Genomic DNA, 25,016 nt, shown 5'->3' with positions numbered 1-25,016 from the left:
GAAGACACGACAGACCGGGTAGAAGGAAGGGGAACCCCAGACAGAGGACCAGAAGGAGGATCCTTCGGGAGAGAACCCAAAGGGACAGAGGAGGGGGCAGTGGGCGCATCAGGGTCCAAGGCCCGGAAACGGTTGTGAGTCTGAGGAAGGCGGGAAGGACGAGGAGAGGAAGAGCGCAACACGCGAGCATAAGAGATATTAGCATAAGGCGGGAGCCGGCGAACCTGGCGCCTCGCCTCAGGAAAAGATAAACGCTCCCGGTGCTTCAAGTTGAGGACGGCTGCCTCAAGCTTGTAATGGACACACGCACGGGAGAAGGTAGGATGGGCCTCACCGCAGTTGAGGCAACGAGCCTGGGGAGAAGCGCACTCCGACTTAGAGTGACCTTCGCCACCACACAAAGGACAGAGAGAGACAGTCCCGGAGCAGCGGAGGGCACCATGCCCAAACCTCCAGCACTTGTTGCAGAGCCGAGGAGAAGGAATGTACTCCTGGACAGAGCACCTGGCACCAGCAAGAATGACAGAGGGTGGAAGGGTCCTACCATCAAAGGTAATCTTCACAACCCGGAGGGGTTGACGGCGACTACCACGAGGGGGACGAGTAAACGTGTCCACCTGGAGAATAGAATGGCCCTGGGCAGCGAGGATATGTCGAATATCGTCGTGGCAGTCGCGCAGGTCCCGAACACCGGTCGCAACATGGGGCGGGAGCAAAATAGTGCCAACACTGGCATTCAACTGAGCGTTCTTCGAGACCCGAACGGGGGTCTCGCCAAGGCAGGATAAGGCAGCCAAGCGGGAAGCAGCATCCTGAGAAGGAGCAGCAACGACACGTGTACCGAGACGAGTGGGGTTGAAAGTAATGGAGGCATCCACGTTATCAATGAGATGTCGATGGAGGGAGAAATCGTCAGGAGGCGCAGAATCAAGAGGGAGGAGATCAAAATATTTGGCCCACGAAGCGGGACCAAACAAGGCTTGATAGGTAGCAGAACTGGAAGGAATCGAGCGAGGGCGGCCGTGACGAGGACGGCGGTGAGAACCCCCAGAGAGAGAGGGGTTAAAAGGCGCAGTAGTTACAACTAGAGAAGGAGCCGCGCCAGGGGACGAGGTAGTCACCACTGGGGGCTTGGGGCTCGACCCAACCACAGAGGAGGGAGGGGAGCCAGAGGAAGGAGTCAGAGAGGCCAAAGGAGGAGCAAGGTCGGGGCCCAATGCAGCGGAGGCTACAGAGCCCGGTCTTCCAATACGGACCGACTCGGGGGCTTGGTCGCCCACCCCACGAGCCTGAGAAGGTAAACCAGAAGAAGCCGAAGCAGGGGTAATCATCTTGACGAAAAGAAGAATTCACTCACGAATGTGCCCCCACACCCACCATGGAGCCACAATTAGAGGCAGGACACCCAACAAGAAGCTATCGCCGATCTTGTCGGGGCCTCCTAGGGGTGCGTCGCGAGTATACGCCCCACAAACGCCACCTTAAGAAACCGACAGTCCGTCGAGATCGGGTTCAGTGACGAAGTGGGGATTGACAATAAAAGGTTCCCCTCGCTCTCGACGTCGGGTACTGCAGTTCTACGGGTGCATGAGTATGCCTCCTCAAGCACCCGGGCGTCAAAATAGAAGAAGTCCAAGGGAAGAACCAGAACGAGCAAAAGGTCGGCAGGAAACGGCAAGCAGATAGGAGAAGAGGGGGGAGAAAAACGAAACAGAAGGAAAAGGAAAAGATGCCCAGCAGAATTGGAGAGGACGGCAGCAGGAGCACAAGGCTAGAAAAGGACAGAGGACTGTCCCAAGGAGCATCACACTCCGGCAGCCGCCCACTAAGCCCCCACACGGCGACAACAAGCTGAGCGGGGAGGGGGTTAAAAAAAAAAAAAAAAAAAAAAAAAAAAAAAAAAAAAAAAAAACAAGTTCAATGTCACACATCATAAGATGTTTTGCGCAGTGTTACGGCCCTCTTGGGATGCAACGGGGTCCTTACTCTGATGTTGTTAGAGGAAGATATATGTATCCGTTCCCAAGCCAGTAGTGGCTATCAAGGGATGAGATCCGTGACGCAAGTAACTTAAAGGGAGTAGGAAAAGAAAGCTAAGAACTTAATATTATAATTATTACCATCACCGTTTAAATATATAAAATAAATAAGTGCACAAAGGGGAGGGGTATTAACACTTGACAAGGGGATTAATCCTCAATCGATGTCTTCTGCTGAAGACGCTGGTGCCATAACTCTCGGTGCCGAGTCCTTGGTGCTTTCTTCGTGGCCTCAAGATTAATTCTCCAAAGAAGTTGAGACTACCCTGGCCACAGGTCAGCCAAAACACGGGTCCACTGGGGGCACCGCCGTGGAGGCCGTCAACCATACGTCCAGCTGGTCTGCTGGCAGGTTCTGAGCCACCAAGGCTGGTACGGCCACTCCACGAACGATATAAGGGGTACGCCCTAGACAGGAGTCTCGTGTGATATCACAAATCACCCTTCTGTCCTCAATACCCCAGTGGATGATCGTCTCCAACAGTCGATCCCGGGTAAATCCTCTTACTGCCACTCCACTGGCAGGCTAACACACCACAGTGTTCTTCCGGGGGGACGACTTCACAACAGCTGCAGCAACGTTCAAGGTATGGAAACTGGCTGCCTCGGGTAGACTGACTCCACTTCCATCACAGTGGTCCCAGGTCGGCTCTGTAAGCAGACACGTCATCAATAACCGGGACACTAATACACCTCACTTACGGGCTCGGGCACAAACACCTGACGTATCCAGTCCATAGATGGCGCTGTCGTCGGAGCACCACCTCACCAGAGGTCAGGAGCGGCGGTGTTGAGCGCGGAACCAGACTGGAAACTGGTCCTCGAGGCCAGTACACGCTGTCCTCACCAGGTGTCGTCGTCCGTTTGGCGGGGGTTTCGGGAGCTGACCCACAGATGGCGTGGTTGTCACTGCTCCAGGCTCGGACGCTGGATCCGGGTTCGTAACACGCAGTTTAAGGGTTAATTTGGCAGTTGTGACGCAAATTGTTATGCCTCACACATAAGGACTTTCATTTGGAGGACAACTTTGTCAAGTTCCTTATAAATCTCTCCACTCAATTATATTGTGTAAAGATTGGTGGGGGGAAAGGGGAGAAGACCAGACAGGAATGCAACACTCCTTATTCTAAATCTTTGTGGAAAAACATAGTGACTAACCTCCATTGCCCTTGTCTAGGAAAACCATAATGTTCATTGCTCCAACTTCTGTGATTCTGTGTTCTGGCCCAAATAACCACAATACTTGATGAAGAGATCGTGCTTCTGCTTGTTTCTGAAATGATTTATAATGTTCATAAATATATTATACACACATATTACCAGTAAATAATTAATTCCCATTGTTGGGGACAAGAAAGCTGTTAGCCTTGTTTCAAGGTCTCCCACAGGTCAACTACTGACCTTTCCCAGAATGCAACCGACAACAATTGCCTAAGGGGTACCTATGTGCTGATAACAAGCATCAGGGGAATAGAAACGTGCCCAACTATTTCTGTCCCACCTGAGGATGGAAACCCACAATACCTGCTTGAGAGTTAGCACTGTATACACCAACTGTACTACACTGTATACAACTGTACTACACTGTATACAACTGTACTACACTGTATACAACTGTACTACACTGTATACAACTGTACTACACTGTATACAACTGTATACAACTGTACTATTCTGTATACAACTGTACTACACTGTATACAACTGTACTATACTGTATACAACTGTACTTTACTGTATACAACTGTACTACACTGTATACAACTGTACTACACTGTATACAACTGTACTACACTGTATACAACTGTACTACACTGTATACAACTGTACTACACTGTATGCAACTGTACTACACTGTATACAACTGTACTACTCTGTATACAACTGTACTACTCTGTATACAACTGTACTACTCTGTATACAACTGTACTACACTGTATACAACTGTACTACACTGTATACATCTGTACTACACTGTATACAACTGTACTACACTGTATACAACTGTACTACACTGTATACAACTGTACTACTCTGTATACAACTGTACTACTCTGTATACAACTGTACTACTCTGTATACAACTGTACTACTCTGTATACAACTGTACTACACTGTATACAACTGTACTACACTGTATACAACTGTACTACACTGTATACAACTGTACTACACTGTATACAACTGTACTACACTGTATACAACTGTACTATACTGTATACAACTGTACTACACTGTATACAACTGTACTACACTGTATACAACTGTACTACACTGTATACAACTGTACTACACTGTATACAACTGTACTACACTGTATACAACTGTACTACACTGTATACAACTGTACTACACTGTATACAACTGTACTACACTGTATACAACTGTACTACACTGCATACAACTGTTCAGTGACACCTTGGCTTACAAATGCCCCTCTTTATGAACTTTTCGGGTTACGAGCCCAATTTCTTCATAAAATCCGACTTGGTTACAAACTTTGCCTCTGGTAAAGTAGTTTGTTGATACGTGTATGGCCAACCTAGTGCATGGTGGCACGGTGACCGCGCCTCAGTTTACCAGTCCCTCCCACCTAGTGACAATCGCGCCTGAATTCTTTTGTAAAGAATTTCAGTGTTGATCGGAGTTTTGGGTATTTGAATATATAATTAATTATTATATTATTAATATAATGGGTCCCAAAAAAGTCAGTGGTAAGGTTCAACCTAAGAAAATAGTTGAGAGTAGAGGCAGTAGAGGATGTCCCTTCCTCATTAAGAAAATGTGTGAAGTATGGGAAGAACTGCAAAGTGTTGTTGAAAAAACTCGCCCAGATAAAGCTGTAGCAGGTTGTTGCATTGACCTTTTAAATGACAATGTAATGTGTCAATACAGACAAGTGTTAAAATGTAGGGAAAAATAAGTTTCTTTAGACAGATTCTTAGTAAGACAAGCAAGCAGTGAGCCACAACCAGGTCCTAGTGGTACTCCTGCAAAACGTAGGAGAGAGAGTACCCCAGAGAAGTCATCAGTGCCTGAGGTTATAATGGAAGGGACTCCCCTTCCAAACACTAATACAGTACCTCTCCACCTCCTGTTCCCCCATCCTCCTCACCGTCTTCCATATGCCAACAAGAGTCTTCAATAAAGGTCAGCAATAACTTGTACATACTTTAGTACTAAAAATTTGGGTAAATTTGGTATAAAATTTACTTTGAAGTTAATATTTTTGGGAGTGTGGAATGGATTAATTCAGTTTACATTATTTCTTATGGGAAAATTCACTTCGGTTTACAAATTTTCAGGTTACGAACCGTCTCTGGTCATAAGCCAAGGTACCACTGTACTTCACTGCATGCAACTGTACTACACTGCATGCAACTGTACTACACTGTGTGCAACTGTACTACACTGTATGCAACTTTATTACATGTGTAAAATACATTTCTTACCCTTCATGATTTTTAAAATCTACATGGAAAAGAGTACATTAACTGAGTCATGCACTATATCTTGGTCACTAGCTAGCTAAAAGAAAAGGCCTAAATATTTCTCTGTAACAGGCAGTAGCTTTCGCCTTCCGAATAACAGTCATTCACTGCAAATAGCAAATTTACCAAATACTGTACCCCATATCAAGTGTTGAATGTAATGTACAGCAATACCATTTTTTGATGGGCCCTAGATTTGTGAACTACACCAGGCCTCAGAGTCAGAACCAGAACCAGGCACTCTCCATGAGGTCGTGGATGCTTGGGGATGTACGCAAAAGTGACAAACAAATCCCATCAGAAATGTTAGGTGACAAAATGAATGACTGATATAAATTAGCTAAGGCAAACAAGGTAATCCACTGTTGCCAAGGGCAAGCAACCTTAATGTAAATGTGTCTAGCAACCACACAGATAGTGGCCCGGGTCACCTGTGGATCGGGCTACCCACAAGCACTGAACCCCAAAATTACGCAGGCAGGATTGGAATAGGTCGGGTATGGAGCCCCTCTCATTGGCTCCCCAGATGTTACATTTCTGAAACAAATCTTATAATGAGGAGGGACTTTAACCCTTAAACTGCGCATGGCGTATATATATACGCCATGAGTAACATGTCCCACCATTCGCATGGCGTATATATACGCCAAAGGGTGCCAGGCACGATTCAAACGTCCCGTGGTGTAAAGGGGTCACCCATACTGTAGCCAGGGGCGATTGTAAACAGACGCCATTTTGAAAAAAAATCTAGAGCAGGCCTCCTTTGTTTCACAGGCCTTAGTTAGTGGCCAGACACCATGGCGAGCGCATCACGACCCAGCGTGCGACCTCGCTCAGCGCACTGCGCAGTCTTTGACCGAAGACGAAATTGCAGATGAATTTTTCAAGGACGTTGACGAATCTGATATTGACGACTCAGATATAGATGAAGATTATACCCAGCCAGAAGAAATCGAAACAACGGATAGTGAGGGTGAACATGTGGGTGCCACGAGGGTGAGGATGCCTCATGAGTTACCCGTTACTACTAAACACCACTCAACACCACCTCGCGCCCAAGCACGTCATTCATCTATACCATTGCACGTTTATGATATGATCGACGAGTCTGAAACAAGTGAATCTTTCTCAGGTTTTAGTGATGAAGAATCGGAGAATAGTTTTACCCCGGCTGCTAGTGCCTTGAGGTTATCTTGAGATGATTTCGGGGCTTTAGTGTCCCCGCGGCCCGGTCCTCGACCAGGCCTCCACCCCCAGGAACCAGCCCGTGACAGCTGACTAACTCCTAGGTACCTATTTACTGCTAGGTAACAGGGGCATTCAGGGTGAAAGAAACTTTGCCCATTTGTTTCTGCCTCGTGCGGGAATCGAACCCGCGCCACAGAATTACGAGTCCTGAGCGCTATCCACCAGGCTACGAGGCCTCCTACAAGTACAAGTTTCGCCGCATCAGCTGCCCGCCCAGCCAAGCGCCGCCGCATGGGACAATATGACGACAATGAGGAACAAATTCCCTCATGTTCCAAATCTTTTTCCTCGTCTATCCTTCCTGACCCTACTGTTACAATGCCTGCTTCAGCTCCTGGTCCCCGGATTCCTCGTCGTGGAGCAGCTAATGGCTCTCGGAAGGCAGCAGGTTTGTGTGTGTGGAGTGATGGGGAAGATTTTGTTCCACAAATTCTCGACTTTGACAACAGAGACGTGGGAATTACAGATCTTTTCCCTGATACTGGTGACGAAATGTGTGAAATGGACTTCTTTACTGCATATTTCGATGAGCCGCTCATGGAACACATTGTTCACGAAACGAACAGACTTGCGGCTGATCTCATTGAAGATGAGGAAGTTTCAGAATTTTCACGACTACAGCATTGGAAAGAGACAACTGTTGGTGAACTGTATGTGTTTTTCGCAATTTGCATGTTGATGAAACATTGTGTGAAACACGTAATTTCAGATTATTGGAGCAAAGACAACGCTGTTCCAACACCATTGTTCGGGGAAATATATGTCCCGAGACAGATTTCTGTTGATCCTACGGTGCATTCATTTTGCAAATAATGCAGACGAGACACAGGATGATAGGCTTTGGAGGGTGAGGCACGTGCTAAATGACCTGATTGGAAAGTTCCGAGATTACTACGCACCAGCTCAGAAGCTGGTTATTGATGAATCCCTGGTGCTTTTCAAAGGACGTGCTGCCTTCAAGCAGTATATTCCCTCAAAACGTCACCGATTTGGACTGAAATTCTTTGTGCTCTGTGACTGTGAATCAGGAATGGTGTTACACATGATACTTTATTCAGCCACAAATGTAGATATTCCTGCTAATGACCAACATGGCTTCTCAGATAGTGGGGTGAAGGCACTGCTTGCACCATATCTGAACAAGGGCCACATATTGTACACAACTATTATACTAGTCCCTTGCTAACGAAATTCTTGCTTGATAATAAGACTGGAGTATGTGGCACAGTAAAGCCAAAACAGAAGGAAAAGCCTGTGTTTGACACTGCTATGCAAGTAGGTGATTGCGAGGTAAGAAAAAGTGGTGCAATGCTTTCAGTGCGGTGGAAAGACAGACGTGAAGTGAACGTGTTGACCACCATTCACCCTGGTACAATGGTGGACAGTAGCGAGGTGAACAGAACAAAGCAAATAATATATAAGCCAGATTGTGTGATGGACAACAACATCAACATGCGTTTAGTCGATAAATGTGACATGATGGTGGGTGCTGTAGAGTGTGTATGGAAAACAGTGAAGTGGACAAAGAAAATGATTTTCCACCTTATTGACGTAACAATGCTGAACAGTTACAAAATGTTTCTTGTGAAAACAGGTAGAAAACCATATTTCCGTTCGTTTAGTTTTCAAGTTGTGAAACAGTTACTAGGTAAAATTGGCAAGGACACACCTGGCATACAAAGACCCATTTAAGACCCAATATTGAACCATGCTCCTGCACCCAGGCTCACTTACAGGGAGGCCTTTCTGATACACCAAATCAAGAAATTACCATCAACTGGAGCTCGTGCAGCAGGCCAGCGTCGGTGTGTTGTGTGTTCCAGTACCAAATTGAGGCCACAGAAACGTAAATTGGTGTTGACATGGTGTGAAGCGTGTGCCGTCCCTCTGTGCCATATCAACTGTTTCGCACAGTATCACAGTCTCCAGGAGTACTAAATGTTTAATTCTTTGGTAAATAAATGTACATATCAAGTTAATTCTTGTGTTTATATTGAAAAAACCCGAAATACATTGAATATTTCCTGTAAATTATACCATTTTGGTGGGCATACTTGTGACACTAATATGTGAGCGCCTAGTGAGTTTATACCATTTTTATTATAATACAACGTCTATTGCTAATATTTGGAACAATACTAGCGAAAAAAATTTGTGTAAAATGACCCAAGAATACTGTAAATAATTCCGCGAAAATAAATTCGCGGCAACTTGGGCCGCGTGAGCGGCCGTGAGTGACGGCTGGCTGACGCAGCACCCTTGAGCGCTCACGTTCTGTGACGTCATCGGCCAACTTCTCGGCTAAATTGTGTCATTGGTATGTATATAGAATTTTTGTATTATTTTTCCCGTGCTCAGGGGACTGAAATTAACATGTTTAAAAAGACGAAAAAAAATTGTGATTTTTTTTTTCTTGCGCACAGGGGTGTAAATGTCCCCAGGACCCCTGAGCAGTGTAAGGGTTAACCACGAGACCACAGACTGGGAAATTCTGACATCACAAGCAGAAGGAGAACAATTTCTTTATCTGGCACAGGACTCCTTTCTCAGACAGCAGGTGGTAGAGCCTATACATGGTAACAGCATTCTAGATCTTGTGTTAACATAAGAAAAGGGCATGATTGATCAAATTCAGGTAGAGAAAAAGCTCACCTCATGTGATCACCATACTATAAGATGGATCACAAAAAACCCACAAAGGTCTATGATGATAAATTTGTAGATTACCCTCAAGGAGACTATCAAGGAATAAGAGGAACTGCAAAACATCTCCAGGAGGGAGCTAATAGGTGAACATTGCATGGAAGCATCATGGGAATATTTCAAGATCATCACTGAACTCGTTCAAAAATTTATGCCAAAAAAGAGGAGGATTTAAAGGGAACTTGATGGATGAACAAATAGTAAAAAAACCAGTGTTGAATGTAATGAAACGCCATTTTCTGGGTGAGTCCCGGAGCTCCCCAGAGCTTACAGGCTGATATGCATGTATTAGACCGTGGTAACAGTCCTTCGAATAGAGTTCTAATGCCTACCGGGGGACCATGAGCCAGAACCTGGCCCCCTCAGACAGGCACGAGGAGCAATGGCTTATAGAAACCCCTATGTGGTTGGAAGCATTGTGTCTGCCATTGACTGGGTTAGGCACCCAGAAAGGTAGGCGTGCCAAAACAGACCCCAACTGGTGAAACATTGCTACCGGAAACCGAGCAGAACTTCCCAATCTGAAATCAAGCATGTCGTCACACCCGCTGCTGTGCTGCCATGCCACCACAGCTCCCCCCCTTCCCGGGAGAGGGAAGCAGGGGCTCCAGACCCCTCCCCCTCCAGCTATCCAACTTTAGTTCCGAGGCTGTTGTACTTGGTGGCAGTCGTCTGACTCTGGCTCCAGGCTCTGTACGTGCTGTGCTCTTGCAGTGTTGTCCTGCTGCAAGTTGGTGTGCGAGCCAGGAGTAATTCATGAAGTACTGAGGCTGCATGCACCTAGGGCTCCCTTCTTTAGATGCTCTGTAAGTACTGCCCTTGAGGTTTATGGTTATCTTCCATAAGCCAATCGGGAACTACCTCCGTAGGGATCTCTTGCTGCTCAGCGAGTGCCCGAACCTTGGGGTTCAGCTGGGGGTTTTATAGCCAATGTTTGACTCTGGGTAGGAGGTATGTTTGTCGCTGGTAGGGGTGCAAGGTACTGTGCAACTTGTCTCCGTTACACACTAAAGACAGTTCTGTTCCTCATGGAGAAATTGTGCTTTTGCAGGGTTTTTATTTTTTTTGGATTTCCTGCCTGGTGGGGAGTTCACCCCTTAGTCTTTGTCCACCCTCTGTTATTCTGGTGTTCCCCCGCTAGGTCCCCGTGATTGTACATGTCGAAGTTGTTCAGTTTAAATTGTTCTCTCCTTAGTTTGGGCCAACCAGTTAGCAGTACCTAGCCTAGACTTCCCTTAGCAGTCAGCCTAAGGGCCCTGGAAAACCCAATTGCGGTTCATTGGTCCAATGGATGCGTCCTCTGGGTCCCATCTCGACTTGAGCGAGTTCGAGGGATGCTCTGTCCCCTTGTCTCCGGGTGACATTCACCATGTTTACCACCATCATTCTGCCTGTTGGGTTAATGACACCTTTGACCCTGAGTCCCGCAAGTGGTGTTCCTTGCTGGTACTCCAATTCACCAAGTCCACTGATAATGATAATTGGTTGCAGACAGCTTCATCATTGCATGCAAGGTTAGGGTTGCTGCAACCAAAGAACTAGGTTGGTTGCCTTTCTGGATACCCCGAGGCTGCCCTGTTTTGGTTATAGGGACCAAGATTTGGGGGCATTAGTCACTTTGACTTTGGTTTCGTCTTCGCTCCCTCGTCCTTACCCCTGCTGTTGTTTATTCAGTCTCCCCCCCCCCTTTCCTCCCCGGGCTGGCTTCCAAACATCTGAGGGTCTCAGAGTCGGGGCAGGATTTAGATGGTGGCGAGACTCGGGCAGTTTCGGGGATTATAGTCCTTCCAGTTTGGCGACAGAAGCATTCGAGCCTGTTCCTCCAGCCGGGGCTTCGGGGTCTGACCAGCATACCCCCCTTTTCCTAACTTTTCCGGCTGACTGCCGGAACTTTTTCTTTGGGGGGCGGAGGGTTTGGAGGGCACCTCTGCCCACGGGTTCTGACGTGGAGGACCCCGGGGCTGGGGAGGGGCCGACTTTGGGGGTTTGGACCCCGTTTGACCCTGCTTGGGTGTTGGTACCCTCAGCGTGGGGCTTATTGTTGCAGGAGGAAGGGTTTTCTTATCTCCCCTCCCTGTACAAATTTGATACGAGTTGTGCTCCTCCCTGGGTTCGGTTCCTGGTTCCCTTGGGTTTTTTGGTCCCTTACTTCCAGAGGTTTTTGGCTTCCTGCATCCCACCGAAAGAGGTTTGGGAGGCCATTGTGGCTTACCTCCTGCGTGACCCAGATTTTGTCTCGATAATGAACCCTTCCTTGTTTGAATTTGGGTCTACTTTTCTTTATTGGGTGCATTACAAGGTGCCGGAGTCATCCTGGTTAGCAGGATGTCCTTTCTTCTCCTTGGAGGCGTGACACGTGTTCTGTTGGACCAGCACGCTTGAATGGCAGGAAACTTCTACTGTGGTTCACGTTTACCTGGGGGGGGGGGGGGGCGAGTTGGAGCACCTCAATGCGTGCTTATTCGCCCCATTATTCCTAAGGACATTCGCCAGGTGCAGCTTCGCGTGCAGGTTCCTTTCCTTTCGGCATCCCTGGTAGCAGAGGATTTGCGTGCGCAGGGGCATTTAGCTTCGGTTTTGCATTTCTTTTTCCTGCTCAAGCTTTCTTCGGACTGGCTTGAGAAGGATGTGAAGGCTCTGGTCCTGTGCCCGGTGCGCTTGCCATGGCGGCTCGGCTGCCTTATTATTGCACCGATTTCGAAGGAGGTGGTGTTTCTGTCCTTTGCTTCTCGCATTGCGTGCCAGCAGGCTGTGCTCGCTCATTCTCTGGAATCCGCATGGAACCTGGCTCTTAGATTTTCATCACCTTTTTGTTTGTTGCTGTTTGCAGATTTTGCAGTTGTGCAGTATCTGCAAGCAGTTTCTTCCAGCTGCCGCCCTTTGTCGGACTTGTTGGTTCTCTGGGGGGGCTGTGGGGGTCATTCCCAGAGGGGCATGCCAGGATTCGGGGTTCCGTCGGTTGTGGTGAGCCAGTGGTGCCAGTTAGGGACCCAGCACTTCCTTCGTACCCGACAGTGTCTGGTCGGTGCGGTGATCGCTTTGTGTGTTGGTCGGGTTCTCTTAAGGGCGTCGGCCCTTTCGTGTGCAATGAGGTTGGGGGAGGCTCGCGCTGTTTGCTCATGCCTGGTCCCACGATTTGTGGGCATTTCGGGCCGTTTCCTCTGACCTGTGGAGGCAGTGGGTGGGCCTCCTAATGGGGGATTCAGGGTTCGCGGGGCAGGCCCTCTTCTCCTGTGCTCTGTCAGGTCATCTTTGAGTGGGTGCAGTTGGGAGTGGTCAAAATGAATTCATCCCTCAGGTGGGTTTCCCGCCTGTTTCCGGTCCTGAAACGAGACTGTGAATCTGAGGTTCAATCTAGACTTGTCACGTATGAACCCTTCTTTTGCCCCCCTCCTTTCAGATGGCCACTCTATCCCAGGACTGGCTTCTTTTGGAACTGGATGCTTGGATGGTGTCCCTAGACCTCCGAGATGCGTATTGGCAAGACCCGATTCATCTGGGTTTCAGGGACTGACTTGGTTTTGTCATGGGGTAACAAACTTACCACTTTCGTACATCCCTCCCGCTACTCTCGCGATCGTTGGGTCTGGCCTCTGGGAGCCTTGCATTGGCTGCTGCATCACCGTCTTCCTCTTTGGTTTTTTTGGGGGGATTCAGTGCCATGGCACCTACCCAAGCCCTCACTTGACGTATACTCGGATGTGTCGTTTCTTGGCTGGGGTTTTGTGACCAGTGCTCACCAGGCTGACCAGGGTCGGTGGGGTCCATCCTTCCATTAGGCTCACAGCACGGTGCACGAGTTCGCAGCAGCGTGGCTGTCACTTCTGAGGGTTCAGGTTGCTTGCGGATCGCCAATCCTACTCCATTTCGGACTGTGCCCTGATGGTTCATTGCCTAAACTGAGGGAGTTACATAGCCAGCACAGGAAAGAGGGCTGTGCGAACAAGGGGCATGGCATTGGAGTGTGAGGTTTGCTCGTTTCCTTCGGATTATAGGGAGTTCTACCTCTCTGTTCGGTTTTTATTTGTTAGTTTCTTACCATGTGGGGTTTGTCTTGTTATGCCTACCTTTCTAGGTGCCTAACCTTGGTTGATGGCAGACAAGGAAAGCCCCCCCCCCAATCACAGGGGGGGGGGAGATTTCCAGGGCCATTGCTCCCTGAAACCTCTCTGAAGGGGTCAGGTTCTGGCTCATGGTCCCTGGTAGGTCAAACTCCATAGACTAATGCCCCGGGTCTAATATCACACATTAGCCCGAGAGCTCTGGGAAGCCAAAGGGGCTCCCCACAGAAAAGCTAACCAAACCCAAAGAATAATCAAGCATACCCTTGTCTTTAAGGAAAAGAAAGTATTCATTCAACTGTATGACTGTACAGTTGTACTCTGGTGTACTCCTACTTGGATTAATGTATCCAAGCATGGAGACGACTACTTCAGAAAGACACGGCTTTTTTTGGAGAAAGGACAACACTGGGCAACATAACTCATTCCAGTGCTAAATCAACTCTTGTACCAGGAACAGTTGAGGGCCACAGGGCTAACAACACTACACACCAGGCATAACAGGGCAAAACACAAGACACACAAGATCCAGAAGTGCATGAAGACCAACAACACATGGATGTAACCAATTGCAGCAGAAGAAAGAAGCCTGAAGAAAGAAGTCAGATGAAGGAACAACACCGAGGCATCTCCACCTAAAGCCTATATACCACGCTACTCTCCACCTCACCAAGTCCTGGCCCACACCAACAAGCCCACCTAGGCTACCATGCCACCCAAAAAGTGACAGAACACCACCAAGATCAAGATCCAAGAAAAATACCCGACGCCAACCCGCTGTGGATAAGCCACCGAACATTTTAGCCGCATCTTCCTTCTCCTCCTCCCTTTCCCTTCTTGCCTTTTTCCAAACTCTTTGGACATTGAAGTGAAGTGACAGGGTGGATCTCATCAAAATCTTTAAAATACTGTACTGAACCATTTGGAGGATGTTGGTCCAGACATTTTCTTCAAAAGATCGGATGTAACGTAAACGAGAAGCAATGGATTCAAGCTCAACAAGCAACAATGTAGGACTGAGGACAAGAGAGGCTTTTTCACCCACAATAAAAGGCTTTTTTCAATAAAAGTTTAAGTTACACTTAGATTTCAGAAAAAATAAAAATTATATAAATGCTTCAAACAAAAAATGTTATGTAGTTAACAATTTTCTAGTGACAAAAATGTTACTGTATATTAAAACAAATACTGTAATACCTGGATTTCTAGAGTTGGTCCATAATTAGATCCCATTTTCATCATGCCAACACCACCAGGCCAGGCTCGCACATGCTTGGGATCCGCTAGCAGAGACACTGGCTGAAACCCACTGGCGAAGTAAGGTCCAACTGGGCACAATATTACAAAGAGTAGTGACTCCTTTGGTCGCGGAACACCTAAAGTTGGCTGAAAAAAGCATATAATACTGGTTACTTGCAGGACTGAAATTACATTTAGTGTCAGCCTTAATTGTTTAGCAACATGTGGTTAACATGCAACTTTATATGGGCCCCCCAGATAAAGACAGAAGTCATCACAATCCCTTCTTTTTCCATGTGTGTGGGGGGTTGGATATTTTATTTTCAGCCATATTATTGCGAGTCTCTGCATATGGTAACCTCTCATACTAACAATTAACTGTATACTAACCTAAGACTGAATTCTGTACTGTACAAATCTACCATCAATATCTCAAAATGTTCTCCCATTCCTCCAATACCGTTAGCCATTTAGAGTGCTCGGTAGAATGATAACCTCATTTCTGGCAGGACCAGTGTTTGAGCCCCTGTAGTCCAAGTGGTTAGGCACTATCCTTCACTCCATCCTCACATGCATTCCAAAGTATTATATAATCATGGTGGCTTGGTACTTTCTCCTCATAATTACCTGATCTTCTCCAAGACGCTATTGTGACAATAATAAAATATCTATATCTGTACGAGAGTGTGTGTGTTGGGGGGGGGGGGGAAGGATGCTCAAGGCTAGCCTCACCAAACTTTGCAAGGCCATTTGTGATTGTATGGAGAGTATCATAGGGCAGTTATGGGTCGACCCCCATGCCCTTTTTTCAACCCTTAAACTGATCCAATCACTATTTTATTTATTTATTTTTTTATATATATATGCAAGAAGGTACACTGGGTTTGTGAGGATACATAGCATAGTCATTACATTTTTGTAAAGCCACTAGTACGTGCAGTGTTTCGGGCCTTAACCCTTCAATTGCGCATCGCATCATATGATGCTTTGACCGACTTGCAGTAAATTGCGAATCGCATCATGTGATGCTTTGGAGTACTACACAAGATTTAAACGGCCCGCGGATACACGGGGTTCACCACACCTTCATCAGGGCTCTTGTAAACAGACGCAATTAAAAAAAAAAATCGTGGGCCAAACTCCAGGGTGTTAGGGGCCTCAGTATTGAGTGAGCAACCAAGCCTGACGCACGCAGCATGAGCTAACAGCACTGCTGTTCAGCTTGTGACCACAGCATCGCCTAAAAATGCCAAAATATACTTGTTCATGCTATTATGTAGCGATGATATTATTACAGAAGACCCCTGACTGTGATAAAACTGACCAGGGTTCTGATAATAGCAGGATTGTGGTGATATTTAGCGCTGTGCGCCATGGAGGGAGGAGTAATGCTGTGGGAGGGAGGGTCGTGGCGATGTTTTCTGACTGTGTGGCCACCTTTTATTGACTGCACTCACCATACCAGCTTAGTGGTTCGCTATGGTGAACACAAATGTAGATACTTATATATAACGTGTGTATAGAGGGTATAAACAGCAAGAGGAGAAGGTTGGGAGCCGCCATTTTGGTGAGGGCGGTGGCGTCGTCTGCACGACGTTACCGTGCAGACGACGGTGTTGTTTACTGGTTACCACGATGGTCTTTGGGCACCATACCAGTTTATTTGTACAAGTATGGTGAATAAAACAGGTAGATATTTATATATAATGTTATATGTGCATATAGCGTAATAACAACACAGTATTGTTGGAGGAGAAATATTAGTGCGTCTGGCCTTGAGGGCGGCAGCCATCAGCTGACTGTGTGAGGTACTACGTCTTTGTGCCTTTACTCGCCATACAAGCTTAGATGTACAGTTATGGTGAACAAAACATGTAGATACTTATATATAACGTCTGTATATAGTGAATTATAGCAAAAACAGTATTGTGGGAGGAGAATGTGGGTGAGTTAGATGATTTGAGGGAGGGCGGGAGTGGCAGGCTGGTACACGGCGGTCACTCCTCGTTACTTTTTGACTCATAATAGCTACTTAGTGGTTCGTTATAGTGAACAAAGCATGCAGATACTTATATATAACCTGTGCTTATAGTGTAATAACCGACAAAGTATTTGTTCACCGATTGATGAACATAATTGAGTCAACAATATGCACACCATATTTTTGAGTACAGCAATGATTACTCATTTTATTATATAAATAAATCAAACTACACACTATTGAATAATATTACAGCAAAAAACTATGAAAAATCAATCAGAGACATTGAAATAATTAGGTAATTATCTCTGTGGCAACTCCGGCCTGACAGCTGGCGAGCAACAGGCCGCCTGGGACGCACGCTGAGTCAGCACCTATTTTTTGCCAGACTTCCCCGCCCTATAGCGGGCAGTATATGCCACTTACGATTTTATTATTTTTCCCGTGATCGGTGAACACAAATTAACAGGTTAGGAAGAAAAAATGATTTTTTTTTTTTTTTTTTAAATTTACATGAACCTGTGGGGAAGAAAGGATATTATACCCCTAGCATGTTAAGGGTTAATGTGGTTCATGGGTGACAGTTTTCTATCTAGAACCACCCCTAGATCCCTTTCTTTGTCAGAATTCTTTAAAGATTCCTCATATAATTTATAGGTTGTGTGGGGTCTATGTTCTCTTATTCCACATTGCATAACATGGCATTCATTCACATTAAATTCCATTTGCCAGGTGGTGCTCCATATACTTATTTTGTCCAGGTCTTCTTGAAGGGCATGACAATCTTCTAGGTGTCTTATCTTTCCTATTATCTTAGCATCATCAGCAAACATGTTCATATAATTCTGTATTCCATCTGGTAGATCATTTATGTAGACAATGAACATTACTGATGCAAGAACTGAATCCTGTGGTACTCCTCTCGTGACATTCCTCTAATCCGATACATTGCCTCTGATTACGGCCCCTCATTTTTCTATCAGTTAGGAATTTTTCTGTCCATGCTAGAAGCTTACCTGTCACCCCTCCAATATGTTCCAGTTTCCAGAACAACGTCTTATGTGGAACTCTGTCAAAAGCCTTTTATAGGTCCAGATAGATGCAGTCAATCCAACTATCTCTTTCCTGTAAAATCTCTCTGGCTCGATCACAAACCGAGTAAATTCGTTTCACAGGATCTTCCAGATTGAAAACCATACTGTCTGTCTGATATTATATCATTTTTCTCCGGGTGTTCTACCCATTTAGATACAGGTCTATAATTGAGGGGGTCTTCCCTGCTGCCACTTTTGTAGATTTTCGAACCATGTTAGCCATTTTCCACACACCAGCTACAACTCCTTTACACAGGAATGCCTGAAAAATCAGTTGAAATGGAATGCTGAGCTCAGGTGCACATTCTCTCAGAACCCATGGTGAAACTCCATCTGGACCAACTGCTTTGTTCTTTCTTAGCTCCTATAGCACTTTTTCAACTGTCTCTAGACACCTCTATGTGCTCTATGTTGTTCTCTGGAATTCTTATTGTGTCTGGTTCACTGAAGATTTCATTTTATACAAACACACTTTGGAACCTTCGTTTAATGTTTCACACATTTCCTTTTCATTTTCCGTGAATCTATTTCCCATTTTCAACCTCTGAATATTATCCTTTACCCGCAATTCATTGTTTATGAATTTATAGAATAGATCTGGTTCTGTTTTACATTTGTCTGCAATAGCTTTCTCAAAATTACTTTCTGCCTCTCTCCTCACTGCCGTGTAGTTGTTTCTCGCATCTTTGTATGGCTGGTATGTTTGGGGGTTTGGCCTCTTCCTGTATTGATTCCATTTTTGTGTCTTTTGGTCTCTGGCTCTTTCACAATTTCTGTTGAACCAATCCTGTTTCCTAGTTCTGCATGTCTGTTTTGATATAAAAAAAAAATTGTGCCTTTATCATATATTTCACAAAATTTGACATACATCTCATTTACTTCCTTGCCTAGCATCAAGTCTGTCCAATTATACTCGCTAAAAAAATTTCTAAGGTCGCCATAATGTCCTCTCCTGAAGTCAGGTTTTTCAACTGCTTCAACCTCCTTATTTTCTTCCAGATTATAATGCATTGCACACTTTATTCCCAAAAAGACATGGTCACTTTTACCCAAGGGAGGAAGGTACTGAATGTCAAATATTTCTTCCTCCTTCCTGGTAAACATCAAATCTAGCATGGAGGGAACGTCCCCTTCCCTCATCCTCGTAGCTTGTTTAACATGTTGATACAAGAATGTTTCTAAGATGAGGTCTACAAATCTACAGGTCCAAAAATCCTCTGTTCTAGATTCATATGCTTCCCAGTGTACGGATTTCAAGTGGAAGTCGCCGACTATCAACAGTCGTGATCTATCTTTATCTGCTCTTGCTATAATCTCTCATTATTGTTATAAGACCTTCTCGTTTACTATCTAGCTCCTCTTTTGACCATGTGCTGCTTGGCAGCATACTATATACATTTATGATCATTAGTTTATCATCCTCAAGGGAGATCTCTCGTGCTATTATGTCAACTTCTTGTGGATTGGCAGTCATTATTTCGTTCACCTTTAGGTGAACGAAATTGAAATTGAAATTTAGGTTCTTTCACCAGCACAGCAACGCCACCGCCTTTCCAAATTTTTCTGTCCCATCTCCAAATTCAGTAGCCCCTTGGGAATATGACCTCATTTAAAATGGACGAAACGCTTTGCGTAATAGTGGCTTTAGGCATTGTATGTACTAGCTCTACCTATAAGTCAACCAATCTTTGTAAACATTTCTTGTATGTATGTACATTACCTAAATAAACATTTATTTATTATTTATTAACATCTTCAAGTTTTGTCTCCGTGAGTGAAACAATGTCTGGTGTCTGCAGCTGTATTACATCACTTAATTCCAGTACTGTATCTTCGATCTCACTCCATCTACATTGGTGTTTACTATTTTCAGGAACATGTTCCCCCTCTCCTTATTCTTCACTACCTCCCTCTCTCTAGCAATTTTGTTGGTTTGCCTTTTTGTACCATTTTACAGGCCTGCCTACCTCTATCACTTTGTAGAAAAAAGAATTGCTTTCTTCTTCATTTCTGCTCTCATTTAGAAGTTTTGCCTCTACGAGGTTTAGTTTCAGCTTCTCTCCGACTTCTCTTGAAAAATCTCGATTTAACGACCACACTTTCCCATCCTCATCACTTTGTAATTTTCTAGCATTCCTTAATACTTCTTCCATCTGTTTGGCACCTCAAAGGTCGATCTTTCCCTTTTACGTACCTGCCTATTCTCCCGGTCCTCGACCAGGCCTTCACCCCCAGGAAGCAGCCCGTGACAGCTGACTAACTCCCAGGTACCTATTTTACTGCTAGGTAACAGGGGCATAGGGGTGAAAAACTCTGCCCATTGTTTCTCACCGGTGCCCGGGATCGAACCCGGGACCACAGGATCATGTGTCTAGCGTGCTGTCTGCTCGGCTCCCTAAAAGGGGTGTCACCTTTTCAATCATGTCCCGTCTCCCAAGTACTCTGCCGTATAACACTATGAAACTACTGATGGGTTTTGGCATCCACCACCTTCTCACTTAACTTGTTCCAACTGTCTACTATTCTGTTTGCAAAAGAAAACTTTTTTTTTTTTTATATACCTTTGTTTCCTTAGCTTGAATCTGTGACCCCTTTCTCTTGAAGTTGCTGGTTTCAGGAATTCCTCTGTCAATTTTGTTCATTCCTGTTATTATTTTGTAAGTGATCATAGCGCCTCTTTTTCTTTCTTCGTCTATCTTCTAGTTCTGGCATATTTAACACCTCTAGCCTCTCATCATAACTTGTTTTTCAGTTCTAGAAGCCATTTTGTAGCATGCCTTTGCACCTTTTCCAGTTTATTGATGTGCTTCTTGAAATATGGGCACCATACATCTGCTTCATGTTCCAATTTTGGTCTCACAAAAGTCATGAGCAGTTTCTTTAATAGTTCACCATCCATGTAATTAAAATGGAGCTTGAAGCTTGAAAGCACAGCATATGTTCCTCGTACAATGTCCTTTATGTTTATTATGTTCTTAGTGTGTTCCTCTGGTGACAGTGTACTATCCAGAACCACTTCTATATCTCTTTCTTTGTTAGAGTTCTTTAATTCATTTCCACATAATTTGTCTGCTGTATGCGGTCTATTTTCTCCCATAGCACATTCCATAATATGGCATTTATTCATAATAATTTCCATTTGTAACATGGTACTCCAAGCACTTATTTTATCTAGGTCAATTTGAAGGGCATAACAATCATCTAAGATTCCTATCTTCCCCTAGTAGCTTAGCATCATCTGCAAACATGTTCATATAATTCTGTATTTCTTCTGGTAGATCATGCATTTTCTTCTTGTTTCTTCTGTATTTCATCATGTAGACGATGAACATTACTGGTGCAAGAACTGAATCCTGTGGTACTCCGCTAGTAACACTCCTCCAGTCATATGTATTGCCTTTTTTTTTTTTTGCAGGGATATTCCTGCACGGGCCCTAAGCCTCTGGCTGGCCCACTAAGTGTTGCTTGTTTCTGTTTTACTTGGGCGGAGTACGAGTATTTATGACTCGTATGGTCGTTTCAGTAAGATTTTGTCCCACGTGTTTAACAACTACTTCTGCTCTGTTGAATCCAAGTTGAAATCTAATGGGTTGGTAACTCTGCACTGTGTTAGATAATGTTCCAGTGGTCTGTCGGGCATTTATCCACAGTGCTGACATTTCCTCTCATCTTCCGGAACCTGTAAGCCTATTTCCATGCACATGGGCCTCTGATTACCGTCCTTATCTTTGTCATTTAAAAAACTTTTCATCCACGTCAGCAATCTCCCCGTCACCCATTCAGTATGTTCCAGTTTCCAAAATGACCTCTTGTGTTGGACTGTCAAAAGCCTATTTTAGATCCAGACAAAGTCAACCCAACCACCTCTTTCCTGTAGAATCTTTGTGGCTCTACCATAAAAACTAAGCAGATTCGTTACACAGGATATTCATGTTCGAAAACCATACTGTGTCTGTTATGTTCTTATTCTCCAGATGTTCTACCCATTTGGTTTTAACTATTTTTTCTAGTGTTTTGACTACCACACTTGTTAATGATACAAATCTATAAAGTATTGTATAGCATTGCATATCAAGTTTCAAGTCTATAAATGAGATGGTCTTGAGGTACTGAATGGAAACTTGTCAGAGGAAAGAACAAATATTCGACAAAAGAATAAGGTATCCCGTAGGAAATACCTACGAGGCATGCGTAGTGTAAGGAACTGGCAATAAGTAATGTTTAAAGAAGGATGGAGATCCAAAATAAATATGTCTTAATAAAATATACAAATTAGTCTTATCATACTATAATACACACAGTCACTACTAACCTCTGTTCCTATTAAGGTAGGCCTGATATATAAACTAGACGATTCAGCATGTGGCACCCATTCTTGGTCTATACTGATAAGTTTTTTAGTAGCTCGATTAACTCGTTGCCATCAAAATTAGGAAGAGATGAACGAGTAGCTGTTCGGTTCATGCGTTCCATGTTCTTCTCAGGCCGGAAAAGTCTGATTTCGTCATCAACACCACGAAAAGCTTTCATGCCCTCAAATAACTGTAAAGCAAATGAGTGATTAGCTGTGGAACATTATTAATGAATTCTGAATTCATCACTACTGATCATAACATTGTTTTTTCATAAATTATGCACCCCCCATACCCACCCAGTGGGCAGCAGTGAAAAAGGTTACACAAGCACATAATGGGCTCAGGAACTGAATCCCAAACTTCATTTAGGTAAAGAAATTACAATCCTGAAAAGCCACTTACATACGTCAATGTAAATACTGTATACTGCATCAATAGTCTTTATAGCACAAATGGTTCACAAACAGTCTTTTAAGCTTAGCAATTTACATATGTGATGCGTCAGTTACACATTATTATATACTGTAGTTTAATTGAATAATCATGCACTCGATATCTATCCAGTAGGCAACAGTAATAGGTTACACAATTTCCTGAAAAATTTTCATGTTACATAAATATGAAGTGTTTACATGTATCACGGTGAACCTGAGTGTATTACATAATTTATTTGTAAGAAAGTACAATGGGTTGGCGAGATTACATAAGAATGGTATTTCTACGGGGAGGGGGGTGCCCCTTCGACTCCCCGGAGCTATCCAGGCTGATATGTATATCATTACGCTTCGGCATCAATAGTATGTACGAGTTCTAGGCCTACCAGGGACCTCAAGCCAGAACCTAGCTCCCTCAGAGAGGCCCGAGGAGCAATGGCTTATAGAAATGCACATGGGATTTGCAGCACTCTATGTCTGCCATCGACCGGGCCAGGTAAATAAAAAGGTAAGCGCCTCAAAACAAACCCTCTATTCTGGTTAAAATGACAAACAGACAAATGAGTGGACAGAACTTTCCAAATGAAAACGAGCAAAGGAGTATGACAACACATGAGCCACACCACATATCTGCGCATGAAGGGGCTCCCCCCTTTCCCCTCCAAAGGAGGGGAAAGGGGGAGCCCCAGACCCACTGCGCCAGCGATCCACTCTCTAGTTCTAAGCTGATGTGATTGTGGGGTTCCTGGTGAACTAGCAGACGTCCCATCTGGTCCCTTCCCAGGTTCGGACTAGGCTGGGGCCTGTGTAGGACTCTCGAACCGCTTCCTTGTCTCTCCCTCCAGAGTCTCTGTTTCAGCTGTAGTCCAGCATGTGTTTGTTTCTGGGGGCTCCCAGGTTACTCTGAGGTTGCTCGAGGGTCGGAACTTTGCAATGATGGTCTACCCACCGGGCCGAGTTTGGCTTCGTCGGCAGTTCTGGTTCCTTCGTGGACGTCCCTTCCGCCTCTCTCGCGATCGCTGGGTTCGACCCCAGGGGGGGGCCCCTTGTGTCGTCTTCTGTGTCGCCAGCTTCCTCTTCGGGTTTTTCGGGGTTCAGTGCCTTGGCGTCTATCCAAGCCCTCGTTTGATGTGTTCACAGACATGTTGGCTCTCGGGTGGGGCTTTGTGCAACCCGTTCTCACACAAGACAGCACATATATGACTTAATGCTTAAAGTCAATATGTTGAATATGAATTAGTAAATATGTGATATATTCCCAGTTACTTTTTTTACCAAGGCCCAAACTCTTCCTCACGTACCAATTTACGTCTCACAGTACCCGTCCATCAACATAGATAGCAGAATATTCGTGTTTGGTTCAATTATAATGAAAATTGTAGTTTTCAGGTCCCACATGGGTTGTGAAATTTACCTACTATTGTCCATGCTCTTAGAATATTACAGATCAGCTACTTCCTATTGAAGGCTCGTAGTTTTGTTTTGAGAAATATTAGTTGTTCTTAGTAAATTATAATAAGCACTATAAATTATTACATAGAATAACAGTGCTTCACCAATCAATATTATATACCATAGTTTGTGCTTTACAAATATTTAAAGGATGTTTTGTAGGAACGCTAACAGAAAACGATGTTACATATGAATGTCTATGGGGTAAACTACTACAAACAGGACGGTATTGTGTCTACTATACCAACTATAGCTAGGATGGGTATATTGTCACCTACCGCCTGTTAGGTTGGAAAGGGGTCCAATACCACCCACAGGATGGGTATGAGGGTCACATCCACCTACAGGATGAGTATGGGGATCACATCCACCCAAAGGAAGGGTATTGGGTCCAATACCACCCACAGGATGAGTATGGCGTCCACTACAACCCACAGGATGGGTATGGGGCTCCAACCACCCATAGAATGGGTATGGGGCTCCAACCACAAATAAAATGGGTATTGGGTCCAATAACACCTACTGGATGTGTATGGCGTCCATTGCCGCGCGTCGAGCTCGAAAACCGCAGCATTCATCTCAGAACCATGCCTATTTCACACAGATTCCTTAATAAACGTAAGAGTTTTATATGTCACAAGGAAGATAGAAATATAAGCTTCATTCTAAATACCTTACCATGGGCATATTTAAATTTAAAGCGAAGATACGTGTACTTTTATAATAGCCGAGCTTTAACCCCGGACAGATTGATCGACCGAGCAACTCTCTCTCAGAACAATGTTAGTTCACGTGAATTCGTTAATAAACATATATGTTTTATATGTCTCAAGAAAGGCAGACATATAAGCTTCACTTTAAACACTTTACCATAGACATATTTAAAGTTCTAATGAAGATACATGTATTTTAAAAATTA

The 25,016-nt window shown here is 44.7% G+C and overlaps 1 protein-coding gene across 1 annotated transcript in view; it reads right to left on the bottom strand.

Moving 5' to 3' along the window:
- The window catches only part of LOC138349716 (branched-chain-amino-acid aminotransferase-like), a 98,222-nt gene that overhangs the window by 45,096 nt on the left and 28,110 nt on the right, over positions 1-25,016 (bottom strand). Inside the window, 4 exon segments of the mRNA XM_069337433.1 lie at positions 3,198-3,312; positions 14,740-14,928; positions 22,169-22,257; positions 22,260-22,421. Coding sequence (XP_069193534.1) covers positions 3,198-3,312; positions 14,740-14,928; positions 22,169-22,257; positions 22,260-22,421 — 555 coding nt within the window.

The sequence above is a fragment of the Procambarus clarkii genome, chromosome 37, assembly GCF_040958095.1.
Source record: "Procambarus clarkii isolate CNS0578487 chromosome 37, FALCON_Pclarkii_2.0, whole genome shotgun sequence".
Classification (NCBI taxonomy): Eukaryota; Metazoa; Arthropoda; class Malacostraca; order Decapoda; family Cambaridae; genus Procambarus; species Procambarus clarkii.
Note: the sequence above shows the minus strand (reverse complement) of the source record. Positions and strands in the feature narration are given on the sequence as shown.